Genomic DNA, 20,171 nt, shown 5'->3' with positions numbered 1-20,171 from the left:
TGGAATTCCAAATTGGGCTGCGCAGTATATCAGTTCTTAATCCTTATTTCAGTAATGGCTTTTGTAATAATTATATATATATATATATATATATAGCTGCAATTCTAGTCTTTTGTCCATATCTTACAGCTTTACTTCCAACTCCACACTCACTGTAACAGGAGAAAAAAGTTCACTTCCAGTTAAACCTCATTACACTATCGTTTTGATGTTGTTGTCTGTAAGTGGAGGGATCAGAGGTTTAATGTTAGAGAAGGCAGTGATGAAGGATGCTGTATTGAAGCAGCCTGCTGTTGTTTTTTGGGGTTAGCCAAGTGGAGGCTGGACTAGTGCCCGTGCTCAGCAGATATCTAGATAACTTTAGCTCTGAAATATGGCTCAACAGTGGGCCTATTTTCAGCCTTACTTGGAGACCAAAAAATACCAGTCTGTACCTTCTCTAGATGTTTATCCAGTGAGGTGGATGAGAAGAATGGAGAGAGACAGGCTGGGGCAGAGAAAGGGGCAGTTTGGCTTTTTCATGTTCAAAAAAGGAACGAGAAGAGGTCCACCACTCCTGTGGTGACTAGGCTCACATTGCCCAAATGTTTGGAAGTTTGGGTAATGCTGAGGGAAGCTGCCAAGTGTTTTGTTGAAGGGGAAATGGTTGAGAGAAGGTTGTGATAGTGTTGCGTGGGGGATTAGTGATAGCAGCATTTACTTTTTTCGTTCTGGTTCCTATATCGCTGAGTTTTGAGGGAAGGAGAACGACAGATAGGACTGATTCTCACAGTAAAGACATGCTGGGCACTGTGTGTGTGCAACAGGCTGGAAAAACACTGGCTTTGTTGAACAGACTGGTTTCCAGTGGATCATTTCATACTTGTGAACACAGTTTTAGTTGTTTTGGTTAACGGAAGAAGAAACAGGAATTCTTGTCTGGATTTCTGTGGCTGTTGGAATGTCTCTGGTGTCTGATCTCCTTCCACAGTAAAGAGAGTAGCCATATTTTAGATCATCTGTGTGTGGGAGCATGGGGGGAGTTTGCATTGTTGCATTTAGTGACTTAGCATGTGCTTTCTGTTCAGTTCAGCTATTCTCATGCTGGCTTCCTGCATGTATGTCTTATTGGCCACTTTTTAGACTTAGCTACAGTGCTGTGCAAAAATCAGAGACCACCATTCATTTATTTAATTTCCAGACTACTTATTACAAGTTACCTTTTTAGCATCAGGAAACATTTATTTAACAATAAATTACACAGATGCCTCAAATATAGTATCATATTTATCAGGATTTAGTGTGTTCACTCTTTGCCTTTATTACAGTTTCCATTCTTTGGAGGGATATTTTTCCACACCTCCAAAATTCAGTCCTAGACATTTGTTGCATTTTTGCTTCTCACAGTCCAAGTAATCCCAAACACAATCAGCAATCTGGAGGTCTGGACTCTGGGGTGGTCAGTCCATTGTTCTGACATACTAGCAACTTTGCTTTGCTTGTTTTGCAAATTTTCTTCTTTTTTATCTATTTTCTTTTCTCAGTAACAGCTTCTTGACAGCTACAGCTCCTTTCAGGCTCAAAGTGTTGAGATGTCTTCTCACAGCAGAAGGAAGGACGTGTGGATTTTTTCTGAAGCAAGAATGGAGCTTGATTTTCTCCTTTCTCCCAAATATTATAGCTTTAATTACTGTAATGTGATAGGCACAGCATTGGTGGTCTGCTAATGTTTGGTAGGAGTGTAATTTCTTATTTTTTTCTTTTTTTTATTATCTAATCTCTTCAGGAATATCTTGTGAAAAATAATTAATTTATACTTGATAGACTTTTTCACATTATTTTACTATGTAGAATTCGAGACAATAGCTCAACTTTATGCTTGCACAATTTGCCCTTTCTCAGAGGTCAGACCACTACCCAAATAGTCGGGTCAGCATTTGTCCTGTGGTAGTCTATTACCATTGAAGAACACAGCAGAGGAGGGCGAATAAGTTGTCCAGCAATGGGTGGGCTGCAATGAATAATTGTAAACCTCCAGCTATGTGGTGTGTGTGTGTGGTAAAATGGCCAACGAGTATAGGTACAAAATAGATGCTTCTAATAAACAAGCAACTCAGTGTATATGTGAGTGTGTATACTTTAGCAAATAGGTTGTGCCACATGTGAGAGAAAATTCCTGACTCAAGTTTTATGAATTCCCACATGCTCAAGACCTTCAAGCGTGATTAATTTTGCAGTTTATGCAAATCACTCACCTGCAAATGGGTGGTTGCGTGACTTTCTGGGGCGCGGTTCTGCCACCTTCCCCTGTCAGCACTGTCACACTCGCGTGCTCTGCTTTTGTCCAGCAGCTGCATTCTCCCTGTGCCATCACACTTCAGATTGAGCCAGGTAATTCTTCATGGCACTGCTGCTGGTCTTCAGAAAGGAACGTGTTCCCTTGCAGTCAGGCACAGGGCGCAGACTGTGTGTTTAGTTTGGAAAGACTGTGTCTATTGTGTTAAGCCACTATGAGATGCTCTGCATGAGGTGTATTTCTTCCAAACACTTTTTGCTGTTTTGTTTGCCCAACAGCAAACTGCAGCTTCTCTGGTTAGAAAAATGAGAGAAAAACGTGAAGACTAACAGATCAGTGTTGAGAAGTCAGTTTAACAGAGTTACCCGCTCATCACTTCTGTTCGTAGAATGTGACCTAGACAAAAAAAAATCAAATAGACGATAAGTCTTAAAGTTAAATTAGGCCTGAATTTTTGGTCCGAACTAAAATGTAGCCCAAGAAATTCACTTCAGACTTAACCATCACAAACCAGAGACTGAGTTTATCTCCATTGTAAAGTTACCTAGAAACAAAGGCATCGATAAAAAAAATCCTAATTGTCTGTTAAGGTTATTCTTTAACAATTGTATTAACCCCTTACATGGACAGTGGGTCCAGACGGTGTTAAACAATCATTGCCTTTAAACAACATCCCAGCTTTTTTTTAGTCTAGATAAACTTTACAAAATGCTTTGTTTTCATGCTGGCCTCGTCAGCCTCACTGGACTCTAGAATTATGAAAATATTGACCAAAGACAGCAATATTTGTCTTTTTATTTGGATTTAGTACAGTACAATGTGCGAAATGAACAAAAATCATTGTATTCATGGTTTTTGATGGGATTTTTTAGGGATTTTAAATGCTGGTTCTTCTTGTTTTTTCTTCCAACTCCAAGACCCCAGAAAAACTAAATATCATGATGCATATCATGTATTGTGAAAATGTCTTGAAGTACTGTGATGTGATATTTTTGCCATATTTCCTGCATTACCTGAAAGTGAAATTTGAACCTGACTCGAACTCAACAAATATTTGAGAAATGATGTTTTAAATATTTGAGAAATGGTGAACAGAATGTCACACCTTCCTGCTGAGCTGTAGGGAGTATCTGCTACAGTAAACAGTAAAGTTAAATACGTTTTCTGTTTGTCAGGACAGGTGTGTTGTGTTTGAATTTTCCCCTGTCCTGTTTGTCTACGTGTGACGTAACTCAGCACTGTCATAAAGATTGCCAACACCTATAAGTGGAGTAAATGGACAGCATAATCACCAGAAAATCATTATATTTTCAAAGGCTGTGTTCAGAAGCCTTATCAAACTGCCAATCAGAGATCCTTGTTGTATTTATTTGTGTATCTAAGGCACCAGACGGAGCCATCTCTCAGAAACTTCTAGGAATCTTGTCGGAAAGCCCAGTCACTTTACTGTTACCCAGGCCATCGTGTTCTGTTTGTTTGTGATGTCCTCCTCTCTAAATAGAGCAGCATTGGCCAGTGCGGTCACAACATTGCTGCACTGTTTTTACAGTCAACAGAGAAGAAGCGGCTCCTCGTGGATTAAGTTGTTTTGCTTTACAAAAAAAAAACATTCCCACTTGAAGCAGCATAATTTTTAATACCTTCTAATTTCATGGCTCTCCTCAGGAGGATTGTGTGGGGTTTGTTTGCCATTGGTTGTGAGAGAAGCATGGAAAAACCAATGGAGTTAAAGGCATGTGGAACTCAAGACCTTTTTCATAGTCAGATCTGTATATTAATATTGCTAACAATGAATGAAAGTAAATAGCAGATGACATCATGCTAACTGGTGGCTGCCAGCTTTGATTCATTGCTTCCCATGTTAGCATGTTTTGTCAAACTATTCCTATATGCTGGTAGATCAAATTTGGAAATTCAGAGTTGTAGTATCTATGAGAGATAACTAATAGAGCTTGTGAATATGGAGCCCTGTAATGTCACTCAGGCTTTTACCAGCTATATTTGCATGCTTGTGCTTGAAGAAAGTATCCTCAGTTCTATTTTTGACTTGTTTTTGTCTGCCATATACCCAAAATAATGGATTTATTTTGGGCTTCACCCAAGAACATTGCACTTACTGAAAGAAAAATATGGAAACAAGCTCCAAATACCTCAGTGTCTCGTACGTCTGTCATTTCAGCCCCCTTGCAGTTTTGGTTAAGTCTTTTTTGGCTTGAATTGAATGAAGCTTTTGAGATACAAACACTGTCATCTGGGTCTTTCTCTTTGATCCTTCACCTTTTGCCCTTTTTGTAAAGTAGAGGCCTCCTCTGAAACTGTCTGTATGCTCACAACGTGATGGCATAACAGATGGAAAGCTTTGTAGATGATTAGCCTTCAAAATCAAGTCTTTGATCAGGAAAAAACATTCTCTCTGAAAAACAAACCTTTTTTGCAGGTATTTGCAGAGAAAAAGCTCTGTTATGAACAGTAGAACCACATTATGAATGTTTTGATGCTAATTTTATGTAATGTATGATGTTCAGAGAACAGTGCAGAGGTTTGCCAGCTCCATGGGGCAGTGACCTCATATCTGGTTCACGGGTCTCCAAACAAATAAAAATCTCTCCCTAGTTTGTCACAATTATCTTTATCTTGGTTTAACCAATTCTAGTAATTGCTGGCCACCCAAAGATCAGAGGAAGTGATAACCGGTAACATCAAACAGACTCTCTAGTTTTCTGTTACCCTCCATGGATTTAGTTTTCCTAACATTCCTGCCAAAGTAGGACCAGAAAGAGAAGGATTTGTCTTTTAAATAAAGGCACCACAAATGAAAAACAGCAAGAGAGAGTACAACAAAACAAATCTGGTTAGCATTAATTTGGCTACTCAGCCAGCACCAAATGAACATGGTCAAGAAACAGCTGTGCAGGAAGCATAACATAGATGTTGAAAGTTGAACAGCTTCTTCATGTTGAATCAGACATTTTGTGTAGACAGTTAATGCTTTTGTGAAGTATTCATAAATACCTGTTATCAGCACGCAGTATGCTTTTGATGCTTGCCGCTTGCAGCATGCTAGAGGTTTCCACTTAGAAGCAGTACAAGATTCAGTATTCTTGCTGTATTGTGCAACCTAGTTCTATAATCAAAACAGTAGACAGCTATATTTTGAGTTGCAGCAGCAGTATTGCACTAGTAACTGTGTCATTATCTATGCTGAAATGTCGTCTATAGAAAGTTTATATAATTTTAAACAGAATAAAGACATCTGTAGGTTATATTACCTTATCCATACTGACAGAAAATACTCAGCACCTCATAGTGTCTGATGTGAAATAGCAAGTGTCATAGAGCAGTATAGGTTCACTGTGCATGCCATGTCACTTTGCTTCTGGTTTAAAAATAGGCAATTTTAAGCCTGAAAGGTGTGCCATTGGCCTAAGACAAATGCCTGAGTGGCTAAGACAGTAGGGTTCCTTACCGCTGAAGCCTTGTGACAATGCAGCCAGTTAGGCATCTTGAAGTCTAGAAAACTGTGTGGCACAGCTGAATGCTTAGCGTTCTCATTCAAGCATATTAAGGAGCTTAACGATGCTGCATGACTGGTCGTTTGAAAAGATGTAGTGGTAGCTTTCATCATTCCGGACTGAGAAAGAAAGAGAGAGATAGACATCGAGAAATAGCTATGACTAACTATATCTGAAACCTGAATGATTTTGAAGCCATGAAACTTCAGGGCAAGCGATATGATGGAATTTGCCATCAGCCTCAGTGATAGTGCATTTCCTCCACAGGGATGGGGTTTGCTGAATAAATAACGGAAAGTAAAGCCAAGTGAGAGTCTTTACAATAAGTGGAATAGTGGCTGTAAATCTTGGATCTGTGTTCCTGAGAGGGACAGGATGCCTGTTTGTGAAGTAGACCAAGCAGAACGAAAGGGCTGACTCACTCTGCAGACTGACAGTTTGACTTGTTACTGTGGAGAGTAATGTGCCTTATACAGGCGCTGAGGCAGGCCATTACGTGATTGCAAAGGAGACTGGAATGCCATTTCCCAGACCAAGAACAGAAAGGTTTACTCAACAATGGTGGAAGAAAAGCCAGATTGATATGCTAGCCAAACAAAAACATTTCCTGGAACATGAAGGTTCGCATCAAACTACTCAGCATAGCAGATCTCTGCTAAGTAGTTTCTAAGCAGATGTAATCAGGAATGAATATTGTAGTGGTTACAATAACATACAGTTAATCCTGGCCAAAAAACATGGATGGAACTGAAGATGGTCCTGTCATAAGGAAACTTACATGGTCTAATGACCTGTTTCTGACTTTTCAGGAAACTGTTATGCAAAATGTGAAATAAAAGATTGTATATCAATCCAGCATTGACAGTTCATGCTTGCAGCTGTGGCTGTAAAACATATCTGCTAATGCTGGGCTTTAAATCACAGCACCGTTCAATTGGATCTGCAGACTGGGAGGTGTATCCACAAAGCAGTTCAGACTAAGGGTGCTGTATTTGGATCAGTTGTGGTTTTGCCAATAGTGCCAAAGATTGTTATGCGTAGGAGGGAGCCGGATCCCAGATCAGTACTCTGAGGTATTGTAAATTTTGCTCCAGGCCAGACTTACTCTCTAATGCTGCAACCTCCTCCACACAATGTCATATCCTGCCGTGGAGCAAGGCAGGGGGATTTCACGCAGAGCCAAGAAGATTTTGTTTTCTGGCTCTGACTCTCATTGGGAAAGCCTGAGTTTTAGGGAACTATGGAGAGATATGGAGAGAGGCAGGGTGACAGAAGGATAGTGAATGAGGGGTAACTGAAATGAGTCTGTAAAATCTGATTATGACGCGACTGCCAGATAAGCTCCATGGTTTCCAATTCCCCTGTCAGCGTACATACATGCTTATTATTTGTTTAAACAGCAAGAACAGGAAGTTACCTTCAAGGAGGCAAGAATACAGAGAGAATGTGTATTTGCTTTTGGAGAAAGCTTCTTTGTATATCTAATTAGTTTTTTCTTGGACAGTATTTCCAATATACTGCTAATAGTATCTTGTAACAATGCCAGCTTTTTAATTGGCAGTATTACACAGAAATCATACTTGGGATAAACCAATACGAAAGTTGTGGGACGATGTTGGTAGCATAAATTTCCAGGCGTATATCTGTTGGTACAAGAAGACAGGAAATTCTGGAGAAACCGTCCATATGGTCTCCAGGAGTCAGAACCAACTCGATGACAATTCATAATAATAATAATAATAATAATAAAAATAATAATAATAACGATATGAATAATAATAATAATAATAATCTTCTCTCATGTAATAGTGTGATTTCTTAAAGCGGTCTTTATTTTAATATGAAAAGAACACAATCTACCAGAACCGTAAATTTGTAGAGTTTTGCTTTGTATCACAAACTACAATTTTGATCGAGCAAACATATGAATAGAAATATACTTTACATTTCAGTGGTCTTTTATTGTTGCTTGATTAAACAAATCAATAACATTTGTTTCAGTAGTGATGTCAGTTTTGTTCTGAATCAGAAACTGTTGCTGTGCATCCAACAATAAAGGCAGCATGGTTAGTCTCTGAATGTGTAGCTTTTAGGAATGACAGGGTTTGACAGGGTTTGTCCATGTCAGCACTTGGTCAGTCAAATTAGAAGCAACACCTACACTGTGTTTTAAGAAGTCTTGATATTAAGACTCCAGTGTTATACTCACATCACCCTGAATATCTATATCTTCATGTTCTCCATATCCATCATTCAGCTAACACATTCAACATTTGGACATGAAAAGATGATTATCAAAATCATCTGTACTTCTTATGCCCCACTTTGGCAAATTGCTTAGTTTTGATACTTCTTATGATCATCAAATCTTCTTACGAATATGGCATATGGTAATGGGGAACACAATAACCCCACCCCTTTATAAGCAGGTCCTTAAGCTTGACGGGCTCAGGCCACCCTGACCATTCAGCATGTCACCATGCTGACGCAGATGGAAATTCTTTGATTCCGTTTTCGCCTGTGTGACAGGATGTGGAGTGGAATGCCAGCTCGTCCCAGCTTCCCTGTCCCAGGACTGTATACACGTATGGAATCCGATCCAACGTGCCCATCCCATTTACTGGCAGGACAACAGGAAAGGATGACAGCAAGGCAGGAGCTGTTTTTAAGTTATACCCCCCACATCCCCATGAGTGGAAAACATCAAACTAGGCCTTGTTCAAGCTTCCTTTCCCCTAGGAGTAGGATTGAAGTGGATAAGGGAAGACCTTCCAAGACTTGCAGCCTTGAGTTTTGTTTTGTTCATATCAAGACTCCAAACCAGTTCAAGGAACAAAATGAAAACTGGAAATGAACAGTAGTTTGCTAGGAACAAAAACAAGACCAGAAAAGGAATTATCCTGAGCTTGCTATGTGAGAAAAATAGCTTAGCTACTCAGTGATGGGTTTTTTGATGAAGTAGCTTAAAAACTACTTTTTAATCTTGTTCTGACATATAGGGATAGGGATGTTATGTTGGTGTTGGAACACAAGTTTGGAAACATCAAAGTATTAGTACTGCTCTGAGTGAACCAATGTTTTTTATTTTGAACCCTGGTTCTTGTGCAGGTCTGCAGTGGTTTATTAATGGGCGCTGGTCTTAGATTACTGCAAATGGGCAACTCCTACATAGAGAAAAATCATGAGGCCTAATAAGAATTCCTAGCACCTACAAGGCTATTCTGTTATGGCAGCCGCTTTGGTGTATAACTGTCTCATGTCAGTGATGCCAGCCAACGCTATGACACACGACTCCCAGCGGTCACTTATCTGTCAGCGCTTAAATACTAACCCAGTACAGTTAATTACTCCAGGGGTCATTTCGTAATGCACTACATTCTATCAAACTTGCTGGCAGTTCATGCTGAGAACCATCCAGTCATGTGACTCCTACTGTGATCTGAAACCTCAAATGGCATTAAGGATGGAGGATTTAGTGCACTTTCTCCTTAATTAAATTACTAAATAAAGATTTTTGGCATGCAGTACTTGGAAATTGTAGAGGGTGACTTAGTGGAAGCATTTAATAAACGAAAATACAGTGTCCTTACTTGTATGCTAGGTATGTTTAAAATATACGATATCGCAACTAAAAGGAGTTTATCTGTACAGTTCCTTTCGGGAAAGCAGTGTCTGTTTTTTTTGGAAAACATTAGTAAAGTAGCTTCTCGTTGAGAGGAAGCATGCAGTTTTCAGATAACGCTTGCTGTTCCTGGATTCATGACTACACACAAGCCTGTTGATCTTGGCTACCGGTGACACATCCAAAAAGCCATATATGCTTGAACTTTTTACCAGCTTTTCTCAAATTACAGAACTGTATAAAAGTTGTTTTTTTAATGCAAAACCTTGAGAACTGGACACAGTGCTCTAAAAGACAAAAATCTTCTTGAAACTCTGTCTACATCTACTGTTAAGCCATTTAATGCCTTGTTGTATATCACAGTGTCTGCCTCAAAAGCAAGAGTCTCTGGTTATTTACTTGGGGTGTCAATGAGAGGTGGTGTGCACAGGCAGGATGATATAGTCTGTGGGTTTGAGGCACTGGAGGAGGCTCTTGTGAAGGACATTCACTACTTGTTCTCCAATATTTGATTTAAAGTCTACCATGTTTCATAGCCTTTGAGTGGGGGTTTAGGTTTAGCTCTACAAAAGTAGCTTTGTTGTTCACGTTTGCCCTTGTTTCTGCCCTTTTCAGTCTCGTTCTCTTTCCATTTGATTTGTGACGTCTCTTTCTTTAAACTTGGTCTGTTTCACATCCTTTCTCTGTCCCTGTTTCCCCCTTGTCCTCCCTTTCACTCTGTGTACTAAAAATAGCCAGTTATCAGAATCTGGCAGGGTCGAGGACAGCCAAGCTCACACAGACTTTGGAGTTGTCCAATCCAAGTCTTTAAATAGTTCCTTTTGTGTCCTCTTTAATTAATGGATTGTCTTGTTTTATGAGTTCTTTTGTTTCATTGCTGCCTGGGTATGCCCGAACTGGAACTGTCATCAATGCCAACTGGGTGACAAGTGTAAACTGACCGAATGAATCATGCTTGCTCTTCATACAGCCACCCAAAGCCTTATTTTCTCCCAAGCGTCTGCATATACAAACACTCTGAAAATGGCACCATGGTTACACTTTGCTAAGTCCAGTAGTACCAGTTGACCATTTTTCTTGCATTGTGGTGCCCACATTCAGTGAACCTTCAACCACTCAATCGTGAATCGTGCATTGATATTGTAGGATTGATTCTCTTGCACTTTTATATGTCCCTTTGGGACATTTGGGACATTATGCTGTCGCTGATGTTTTTGTATTATCTTATACAGCACAACTCTTTCCAGCTAAATACTTTGCGTTCAGACCTATGATTCACTGCATGTTATCGAGGTCGGATAAGGGGTAACACCCTAGAATCTTTGTAGTTTATATGGGTTTTGTTAGGCCCAAGAGCAGCAAGATGAGAATATGCAGAAATGGCCCAAAATCCAGGGCCAAGTATTAGTCACCCTAGTGAAAATAAGACCGTTCAAACACCATTGTGTGCCTAAATTTGTTCACTCTATCCAAAGAGCAGTCAGGGATTTTGAGCGGCCCTTTGTTTCTAGGTTGCTGTCCAGTTTTTGTGATCACAACAATATTATCATCAGTCAGACTGAAAGTGTTCTTCCTGTGGAGCAGTCTAAGGCAATGGTCTGACATTGCTAGTTTACTATTGTTTACAATACTACATAGTGAATGAAATCTCTCTATTGTGTGTGACCTAATAGCAGATTGCTGTTATTTACTACTATCAATCGATTAAGACTACTATAACTGACAAGACTAGTTTAGTGTTCTAGATACACAAAAGCTTCAGTCTTGAGACTTTCAAGGACACTGTATCTACAGAGTGTGTTATCTGGTCATGTTAAAGTTTTAGGTTCTATAAATAGTTTTTATTCAAATTCAAACATAATGTAATAAACATTAATGAAGTAAGTTTTTTCCATATTCCACAAGCATAACGTCACAAGCACTAAAATGATTTTGTTCATGTAAATCGCAGACCAGTAGTCTGCTAATAGAGACAAATTTCTATAACACTCTCTGGAGCTTTGGTGTATTTTTCACCTTTTAATGACAAAGCGTTCTCTGTAAAACTGTTGGTGTGGTCTGCCTGGCTACATCATTCACCCACACAAGTGGATAAATGTTTTAAATATGAAGGTGATATATAATTTAGGAATGTGTGTCCTGATTCTGGCTGTGATGGATGCGTTTAAGACAGAGAGGGAACGAAAAAAAGAAAAGGAATATAGAGTTTTAATGGCTCATGTCCTGACCCAGCCGGTTGCAGGACATTTTATTAACCTGACTGATGGTGAAGCAAGAATCAAGCCAACCAATCAATCTATTAAATCCCCTCTCTGACAGAGTCATTGGAGAGAGCTCAAGGGAGAGCAAAAATATTACTCTTCTATTACTCTTTATTCTTTAGTTAACAAATATTGTGATTGCAATCTCATGTGACTGAAAGCCACCCTGCATTAGCAGTGTCACAGCTTTCAGCAGATCCATATTTGAGCTCTGCAGTTCACTTTACTGCTGTTTTCCGTAAAACGTAACTTGCTACTTTTGTTGTCATAAAATACAAGCACATGCAGGCTGCTACTAAAAATAACCAAGGTTGACACATGATGAAGTCATGGCTGAGACCTCTCACCTCTCTGGACCTTTTATATCAAGCGTGCAGAGAGAATACTAAACAGCCATATGGCTCCAAGGAGATGGAGGATGAGGCCTGACAGGCATGTTCTGACTGTAGCTCTGTGAAAAAAGTAATTGTCACTACAAAGACAGCTTCAATAGCACAGTGCTTACACAATCCAGAGAAGCATGGAATTACCAATTGAAATGAAATCATAATGTCTGTGTGTAAGAGAGAGAGAGAGAGAGTCTGTCCTGTGGTTTGGAAGAGATGAAGTGGTCTGTGTTCGCATAAATTCACTTGTTAATTTATTTCTTTTGCATCTGTGGCCTTAGAATCTTTGTCTCATCACAAGAATTTAGTCAATGTATCCATCTAGACTAATCCTCACATTGCCCAGTGGGACAGCTTTTTTTGGCCTGAAGCACAGCACTCCTATTGTAACCCCCTATACACTGCTCTGGAACATTCCCTGCACTGCAGGGGCATTGTCATCAATTGTAACAAGTGCCCCCATGTTTGTGTTGGTGTTTGCTGATTATTCTAAAACCGACAATAAAACCTTTCACCAGTATCCCTGTTCACATAAGGCCTGTGGTATACAAGCCATTCTATAGACCACTCTGGAATGATAGGTTGTATGGCTTTCTGATGCTGCTCAAATGCCAGTTGACTATTTTCTACTGAAGCACTATGGTTACAATATGGAGAGGCAGTGCCTGGTAGCCATTTGAATATCATAATACAAAACATCTTCTGTCCAGTCACAAGCTGAATGAACGACCTCTCACACTGATACTTTGAGCCTTGAACAATGACATGAAATGAAAGGCTGCATTGTCCCTTATATTTTGTAGCCCAAGTGACCATGAGGAATGATTCTTTTCTAAATGGTAGTTTAAATAAAAACTGGTACTGCTACAAAAATGTTTTAATAGAAATTGAGTTTTTAATCAACAGAAATATTGTTTCATTGTTTAAGAAGAAAGTCTAACCCTAACCCTACTTATTTTGTTTCCCAAACAAATAATTCTAAAACTGTCACATATATGTAAACTGCTTGAATGAAAAGGCCATTCATATTTCAACACCTCAGACGCTTGGCTTGTTCATCACATCCATCCATGAAAAGATCTTAAGCAGTAAAACTTGCTTTGTCTCTCTACAGGTATCCAGTCAGGCAAAAAGTCAGGGATACCTGCTCCCCGGGAAATCCCCCAGACCATCTCCAGAGACCGTACCTCACTACGGGACCAGCTAAAAACCTCTAGTGCCAAGAAGTTGATCCCTAGTGCCAGCACCTCCAGCCTGTCCACTCTAGCTAAGCACTCCCGTGGTTCTGTCAAGACAAAGACAGAAGCTGAGAGCGCAGACAAGGCCCTCTTGGAATGCCAGGTCAAGGAGCTGCTAGCTGAGGCCAAAGCCAAAGAATTTGAGATCAGCAAGTTGCGGATGGAACTGCAGCGATGCAGAGGCAAAAGGCTCACCTCAGGAAGCTGGCACACCAGATGGGACCTCAGATGGGGAGCAAGCTCAGCCACACCCCCCAGACTTTCAGATATTAGTTGGAGAGTTGAAGGAGAAGAATGGACGCTTCCAGAGGGAGCTGGCTGCTTTACGGGAGGAGAACCAAGCCTTGAAGGAAAAGCTGATCTCATTGGAGACCTCTCCAGTCTCCAGTGGTAGTACCACTGCAACTTCCACATCACTAACTTGTCCAACCACAACCTCCACTTCACTAACAAGTCCAGCCAAACCTTCTGTTAATGGGGTTCTCCCTGAGAGTATCAGCACCGAAATGGGAACAAGTGGGCCACTTAATGGCAGTCCAATCAAAACCTCTGTATCATCCGGTAGTGACCTCACCAAAGGTTCTCCATCACCTTCCCCAGACTCCTCAGAGTTTGAGAAGATCCCATCTCGCTCAGATTCTGTCAGCAGTAGCACCAAGGGTGTTGCTCCAGGGACCATGGAACGAGATCTGTCGGTGGAGTGCTTGACAGAGCGCATCCAAAAGATGGAGGAGAGCCACCACAGCACGGCAGAGGAACTCCAGGCTACCTTGCAGGAATTGGCCGATCAACAGCAGGTTGTGCAGGAGCTAACAGTAGAGAACGAGCGACTGGCTGAGGAGAAGGGTCTTCTTCAAACCTCGCTACAGCAGCAGAGGGAACGCGTGGAACTCCTGGCCCAAAAGAATGAGGCCCTGCTTCAGAGGCTCCGAGAGCAAGCCCAGAGTCAAGAAGCTGAGGCCACACGTGTGTCCAGGATGGCAGAGCTGGAGCAGCGTCTGGCTGAGCAGGTAGAGAACTCACGTTTTGAGAGGGAGAAGCTTGTGGATATTCAGCAGCAACTGACCGGGAGCTTGAGAGCTTTGGAGAAGGAGCATCAGGAGGCCCAGGCGACTGCGAGAAGTTTGAAAGAAGAGCTGGAGCTCCTCCAACAGCAGCTGGAAAGGGAGAAGGAGGCTGGAGTGAAGGCAGCAAGGCTGGCAGAGGAAGAGCATCAAGCCATGGAGGCTCTGAAGGCAGAGAACGAGCGTTTGAAGGGCCAGGTGGAGACAGAGAGGCAGAAGGTGGTGGAACTCAAGGCGGTACAAAGTGCAAGCAACAGCACAGAGCTGCAAGCCTTACTCAAAGCAGCTCACGCAGACAGAGACAAGCTGGAGATCAGTTGCTCCGAGCTGAGGCAGGAGTTGCTGCTGGCAAACAATGAAATGGAGCATCTTCAGGGCATGCTTAACAAGGTAGGTGTCTCTACCTTGACCATGAAAGTAATGCTTTGGAGAATGAAATTTATATATCAGCCAAGTAATGTTTTGTGTCTGACATCAGAGACCCACGCCAAATCTTGCTAAATGCATTACTCCTCTTCCCTTTTTCCCAGGCTCATAACCAAGTTATCATCACCTTCTCTAAAACTTTCTTTCTACATTATTATATACTTGAATGCAGGTCCCTGCAGACTTGTCATTGTGTTACGTCCAATCATAATCCAGTTGTTCTCCATGTCTCTTCTAAACTCCCGCTTTATCATTTTCTCTTTCAATTACTGCTTAGCAACTGTTTCACTGTCTGCCATTACTTTGGTTAAACTCTCAGGTTTTTTTAGCAGTGAGCTAGTGTTCCTTTAAATGTACTTTGAATCTTAAACAAGACCTGACACTTAGACAGAGTAGAAGTTGCCCATTTCGAAAGCCAATTAGCCCACCCAAGTTAAAGAAATAAGTTGCGTCGTCCTTGTTGGTAGTAATCTGTGAACTGCCAACTTCCGTGCATAAAGTCATTAGAGCTAATATATAAATAAAGAACATTTTCTACGCCCAGTGTGACGGTATGCTTTAGCGTAGGATGCTTAACAAGTTGGTATTTTAAGTTTGTTAATGCTTTTTGTCTTTGTCATGTACATTTTAGTTGTCATTGTAATATGTGTCGTCTTCATTGGGGTAGATGTTTTGCTTGTCAAGAGCGAACACATGTTTTATAGGGAAATGTTGCATTGGTTTATGGGTTTATGTTAAACTGTTTTCTCGTAAATGTGTACATAATCTTGCTATTGTTTTGTCTCAATTGGAAAAGAATCCAACACCGTGGTTAGTGTGCTGCCATAATGGTGCTGCGTATCCTTCATGTAACAAAAAAACATGACCACCCTGAAAAGGTATCCAGGTAGGGGCCCACCAGACATTTGTGGCCAAGGGCGACAAATTCAGACCTGCTTGAATGGGTTATCAATGTATGACAATGAAGTCTGAATCAGTTAAATTTATAAGCCCAATTGCATTAAAAGAAAAGGACGGAATAGATTACCCGTGCAATTGTTGTAAAAAAGTTTATTCCCAGCCACACATAGAGCCCCCATCCAGGAACTCTTTACTAAAACAAGATGTTCTGTTCCTCACTGTTAGCATTTTGCCTGACTAACAAAGCCTTATGGGAGGATGTGCCTTGTTTTGTGCCAGTCACTCCCTCTTTGCAGGAAATCTTCTGTACTGGATATGATCCAAGGAAAAAGTAGACTATACTGTAGCAAAACACTACACAGAGGGATCCGAACATAAAATGTAGATCAAATAAAGGTCATTAGTGTTGTCCTTAAACTACTTGGAGGCATTTAAGAGCTGGAAAAGAACCAGCTGTTGCTAGAGGATAGTTTCGTAACTTTTCTCTCCAGCACTCTACAACTCTCTACTCAACCCTTTACTCTAAATGGACCTTCCCTGTCACAAAGGTTATTTTCAGACGTCAGGAAGGGGTGGGAGGTATATGAGTATAAAAGTGTTTGTCTTTATTCCATTTTATGATTTTGTCATATCATGGATATAGGCCTGTGCTGAAAACAGAAATCTCTTACATGGATAACTGCACTAAACATTCAAACTAGGTTTCAGGGCAGGAGTTGTCGATCTCAGAATTACTTACGAAAACGTATTATTATTATTATTATTATTATTATTATTATTTTTATCACTGATAATGGATCCAGGAGCATATATATACATACAGATTACTACTGCGAATAATTATAGTAATAATAATAATAATAGCAACTTTTTTTTTTTGGTAATTTTGAGACGGCCTCTAACTCTGAAGCGGACGCAGGAGCAAGCACAGCGAGAGTATGTAAATTGAAGTTCAATCTTTGTCAAATACAGAACATAATAAACACACAGTTCAGTAAAAGTTGTGGTTCTTTATGCTATCATCTTTAATTTGGTCAGGAAGCTGTAATTAATCTAGTAATAAAGAACAGAATTGTGAATGTTACAGGTACCGTCCAATGCCAAGGTCTTTGTAGCCGCTTTGCTTTGCCTCATTGTACAAGATTTGTGAGCTGAAGCCGTTTTGTCTGTCTGAAACCTGATGCTGTGATCTAGGCATGTCCTGTGAGCGTCCTATAGGTATAATATCTGCCTGCATTGCCGAGCGTGTTTAATCAATGTTGGGTACAATAAATGTTGTAGTAATGTAAGATATTACTCAACGTTTGAAAGTTCAGCTATGTTCATTTATGGGAATACCAGTGTCTTGCTATGGTGTGCATGAAATAAGTCAATAAAGGACTGACAGGTTTTTAAGCAAGCAATAAATGGGTTTTTACCATCACTGGGGGCTATTACTCGGTTAACTGTCATCTAGCAGAAGCCTACATGGATACCATGATAAGCCCTGAGCTAACAACAAACAATACTATGCAACTTACCTTGTCCAGCAAACGTCAGCAGCCTTTTCCGCCACCTCAAAACCCTGATTGTGCATAGGTGTAAAGAAGTTAGAGTTCATGCAACATTTGCTCAATAAAGTTGCTTGATTTGCTTGATTAGGTGCATTTGTGTCATTTGTTTGGTTTTATGAGGTTAAGAAGGAACATTTAACTATTTCATAATGTTGAAGACCTTATAATATTTTCCATATTAATAATATGAGAAGTTTTTGCTTGCTTGCCCACTGTCACTGCATAATGATGTAGATACATGATCCTGAAACTAAAGAGCTTGGTTTTAGCTAGATAATAGAAGAAGAATCCAGGAAAGGAAAGGAAAGGAAAGCCTGGTGCTGAGGAAAGAGAAAGTGAATAGCACATCTGTGTAGCACATCAACAGCCTTTTGTCACTTCTGTAGCACTTTTTAAGGCTTATTCATTACGAAGTAGGTTCATGGGCTGCCTGTATATGTAGCTTATAGTAGTTTTCCTCCTGGAAAACAGACTGATGATGGGAATTGTTAGTGTGAGCTTTGAGGTGTGCATACTCTACATGCACACATGCATGCATACCTGCATAAACACATTCACTGTTAACCACAGCTAAGTATCTGTTTGATGTAAGAGAGTATTGTAGTGACCTGCTACTTGCCGTGGACATGTGGGAGGCGTGGCCATGTGGAGCAGTGATGCACCGAGCCTCACTGTAGTGCTGGACTCGCAGTAAGAGAGACTTTAATGTGTAAATATGTTGTTGCTGAGTAGTTTGGGATGTGCAGCAATGTTGTGTGTGCTATTTTGTGCTGGGCCATGGGGAATTTAGGTGAGTCTGCCTATCGTGGACTAGAGTTTTTATTGTTGACTTTTATTGTTGACTTGCCTGCTTCTCAGTCGTATCAGCCAGCACTGAGCAGTGGTTCTCCACTGTGTCATATTGGTGTCAGATGTGGGATGCGCCCCCAGTGTTCTGGAGGAGAATGGCACTTCTAAGAACTCTATGAATAATGAGCCCAGCCGAGGAGAGAATTCACTTACTGCATTGTGTTTCCTGCGACAGTGGAAACATGTTTCTCTGACAAACTAACATGTCTTTGTATACTAAGGAGAAAATATCTCTTGTAAGATGACAAATCCTCAATATCATCCAGTGTTCGACAAGTTGGCTGTAGTTCCAGCTCATATCTGAAGAGGCAGCCTGCATTACTCATCCAACACGAAAAAACTAACAATTTCCTTCAGCTTTTTTTTAAACATGTTTTAAAATGTATTCCTTTACTTGATGCTAAATTTCCATGCTACTGATTTTTAGCCTCTTAACACCAGTGATAAGTTTTCTGCTCTGATCCCACAATTTCAACTGAAGTACATTTTCTCCTTCACCACGGTTAACTGGATATCATTAACTCTTGTGGATACATAAGTATCAAATTTGGTCAGAATGTCCCTTCCTTGTTTTCCCTTCCTTTCGTCTAATGTTTTTGTTTTAATTATTATGAGACAAGGCAAACAGAACTCTCCATGTGAAAAAGCTAGTAGAAGGTGCCATAGTCCACAAGGGTTACTGCAGTCAGCCACAATGCACATTTTACTCTTTGATGTTTCAGCATGGAATACTTGAAAATTAAAGAGTAACTCCCATAAACGCACTAAAGAAAACCTCTGGCATTGCCTTTTTGGCCATTGCGAATGGTGTTGTGGTTATACAGTTTGAAGTTCGCATCATCCTTAAAATGCAAAGATACACAGAAGTAACAGTTATGAGTCTTGTAGGACATGAACATCAGTAGCACCTCATTGCTGTCCCAGCACATGAACTCAGTACACCCTCCAAGGAGGAATGAACCCTGGCTTTAATGAGTCCTCTAAACCACTTCCAGTGAACCAAACCCTGTGGCTTGAGCCTTGTCCTCAGAACTGTTTTAGAGAACTCTTAGAGGTCGTCCATTGCACTTGGTCATAACCAAGTGCAATCCAAAGGCCATTTAGTTAAAAGTTGTACTTGACAATGTTCAGAAGGGGCGAGGCCCACACTGACTGAGAAGTTCATGTCAAGCCTAAAGGTTCTGTTCTGTTCTTTTTCGGGTGGTCCAGCTGTAATGTTACTCATGCCCTGGCCAGCTTCACAGCGCTCTGAGGATGAGGTAGCCACTCTGGCATCATTAAACTCAATGTCATGGCTTTGCAGTGGAACGCTTTAACACAACATGTTTTGATTTGATTTGATTGATTCTGATGGTGGCGTTAGGAGTGTCAAACTGGCTGATGTTTCTTCTTTGTGTAAAGGAAAGTTTTGAAAATATATCCCTAGTCATGTCACATAGATTTTTTATTTTTTTTATTTAATTAAGTTCAGTTATAAAAAAATTGCTGAAAATGTACCATCTTGACAAATCGTTTGCAGTTTGCACAACGATAATGCAGATGTTTAATTCTCCTACTGATTCTCTCTTACAGTAAGCCTATCAAAGTATCAAAAAGCCTTCATTTTTATCAAAGCCTTCATTTTTCCATAATGTGTTTAGTAAAGAGCTGTGCATAGTTTGTTACTGTTTAGTGCTCATGTTTACTGTCAGGCTTTATGTTTGCCAATGTCAAAAAAATGGGTAGATCATTCCTACTCAGAAGCTTTCTTCGTGTTCCCTCATACAGTCACACAGACAGAAAAGATGTAGATCTAGAGCCACTTCGCATGTAGGCGTAATTACCTATGAACGGCTGAGACAATAATGAGAGGGGAGCAGCCTGTGCTGTGCTTTGGTCTAATGCAACAGTATGCGTACACCATAAGCATGGGATGGGCAGTTATGACGTACTGTGAACGGTTGTGACAATATTTATTGAGAAAAACAATGAGCACACAAGTCCTGTCTTGCATGATTGTTTTAAAAGCATTTACCTGTATGCATGCACTTTTGTGAACTTTAGTGGTACGTCATGGCATGCATCCTCAGTCATCCTCAGTTGGAC

General features: G+C 40.5%; 1 protein-coding gene across 1 annotated transcript in view; it reads left to right on the top strand.

Moving 5' to 3' along the window:
* The window catches only part of specc1 (sperm antigen with calponin homology and coiled-coil domains 1), a 149,413-nt gene that overhangs the window by 40,425 nt on the left and 88,817 nt on the right, over nt 1–20,171 (top strand). The window contains 2 exon segments of the mRNA XM_036579912.1: nt 13,171–13,478; nt 13,480–14,748. Of these exon segments, the coding sequence (XP_036435805.1) occupies nt 13,171–13,478; nt 13,480–14,748 (1,577 nt within the window).

This window comes from Colossoma macropomum, unplaced genomic scaffold, assembly GCF_904425465.1.
Source record: "Colossoma macropomum unplaced genomic scaffold, Colossoma_macropomum, whole genome shotgun sequence".
NCBI classification, from domain to species: Eukaryota; Metazoa; Chordata; class Actinopteri; order Characiformes; family Serrasalmidae; genus Colossoma; species Colossoma macropomum.
Note: the sequence above shows the minus strand (reverse complement) of the source record. Positions and strands in the feature narration are given on the sequence as shown.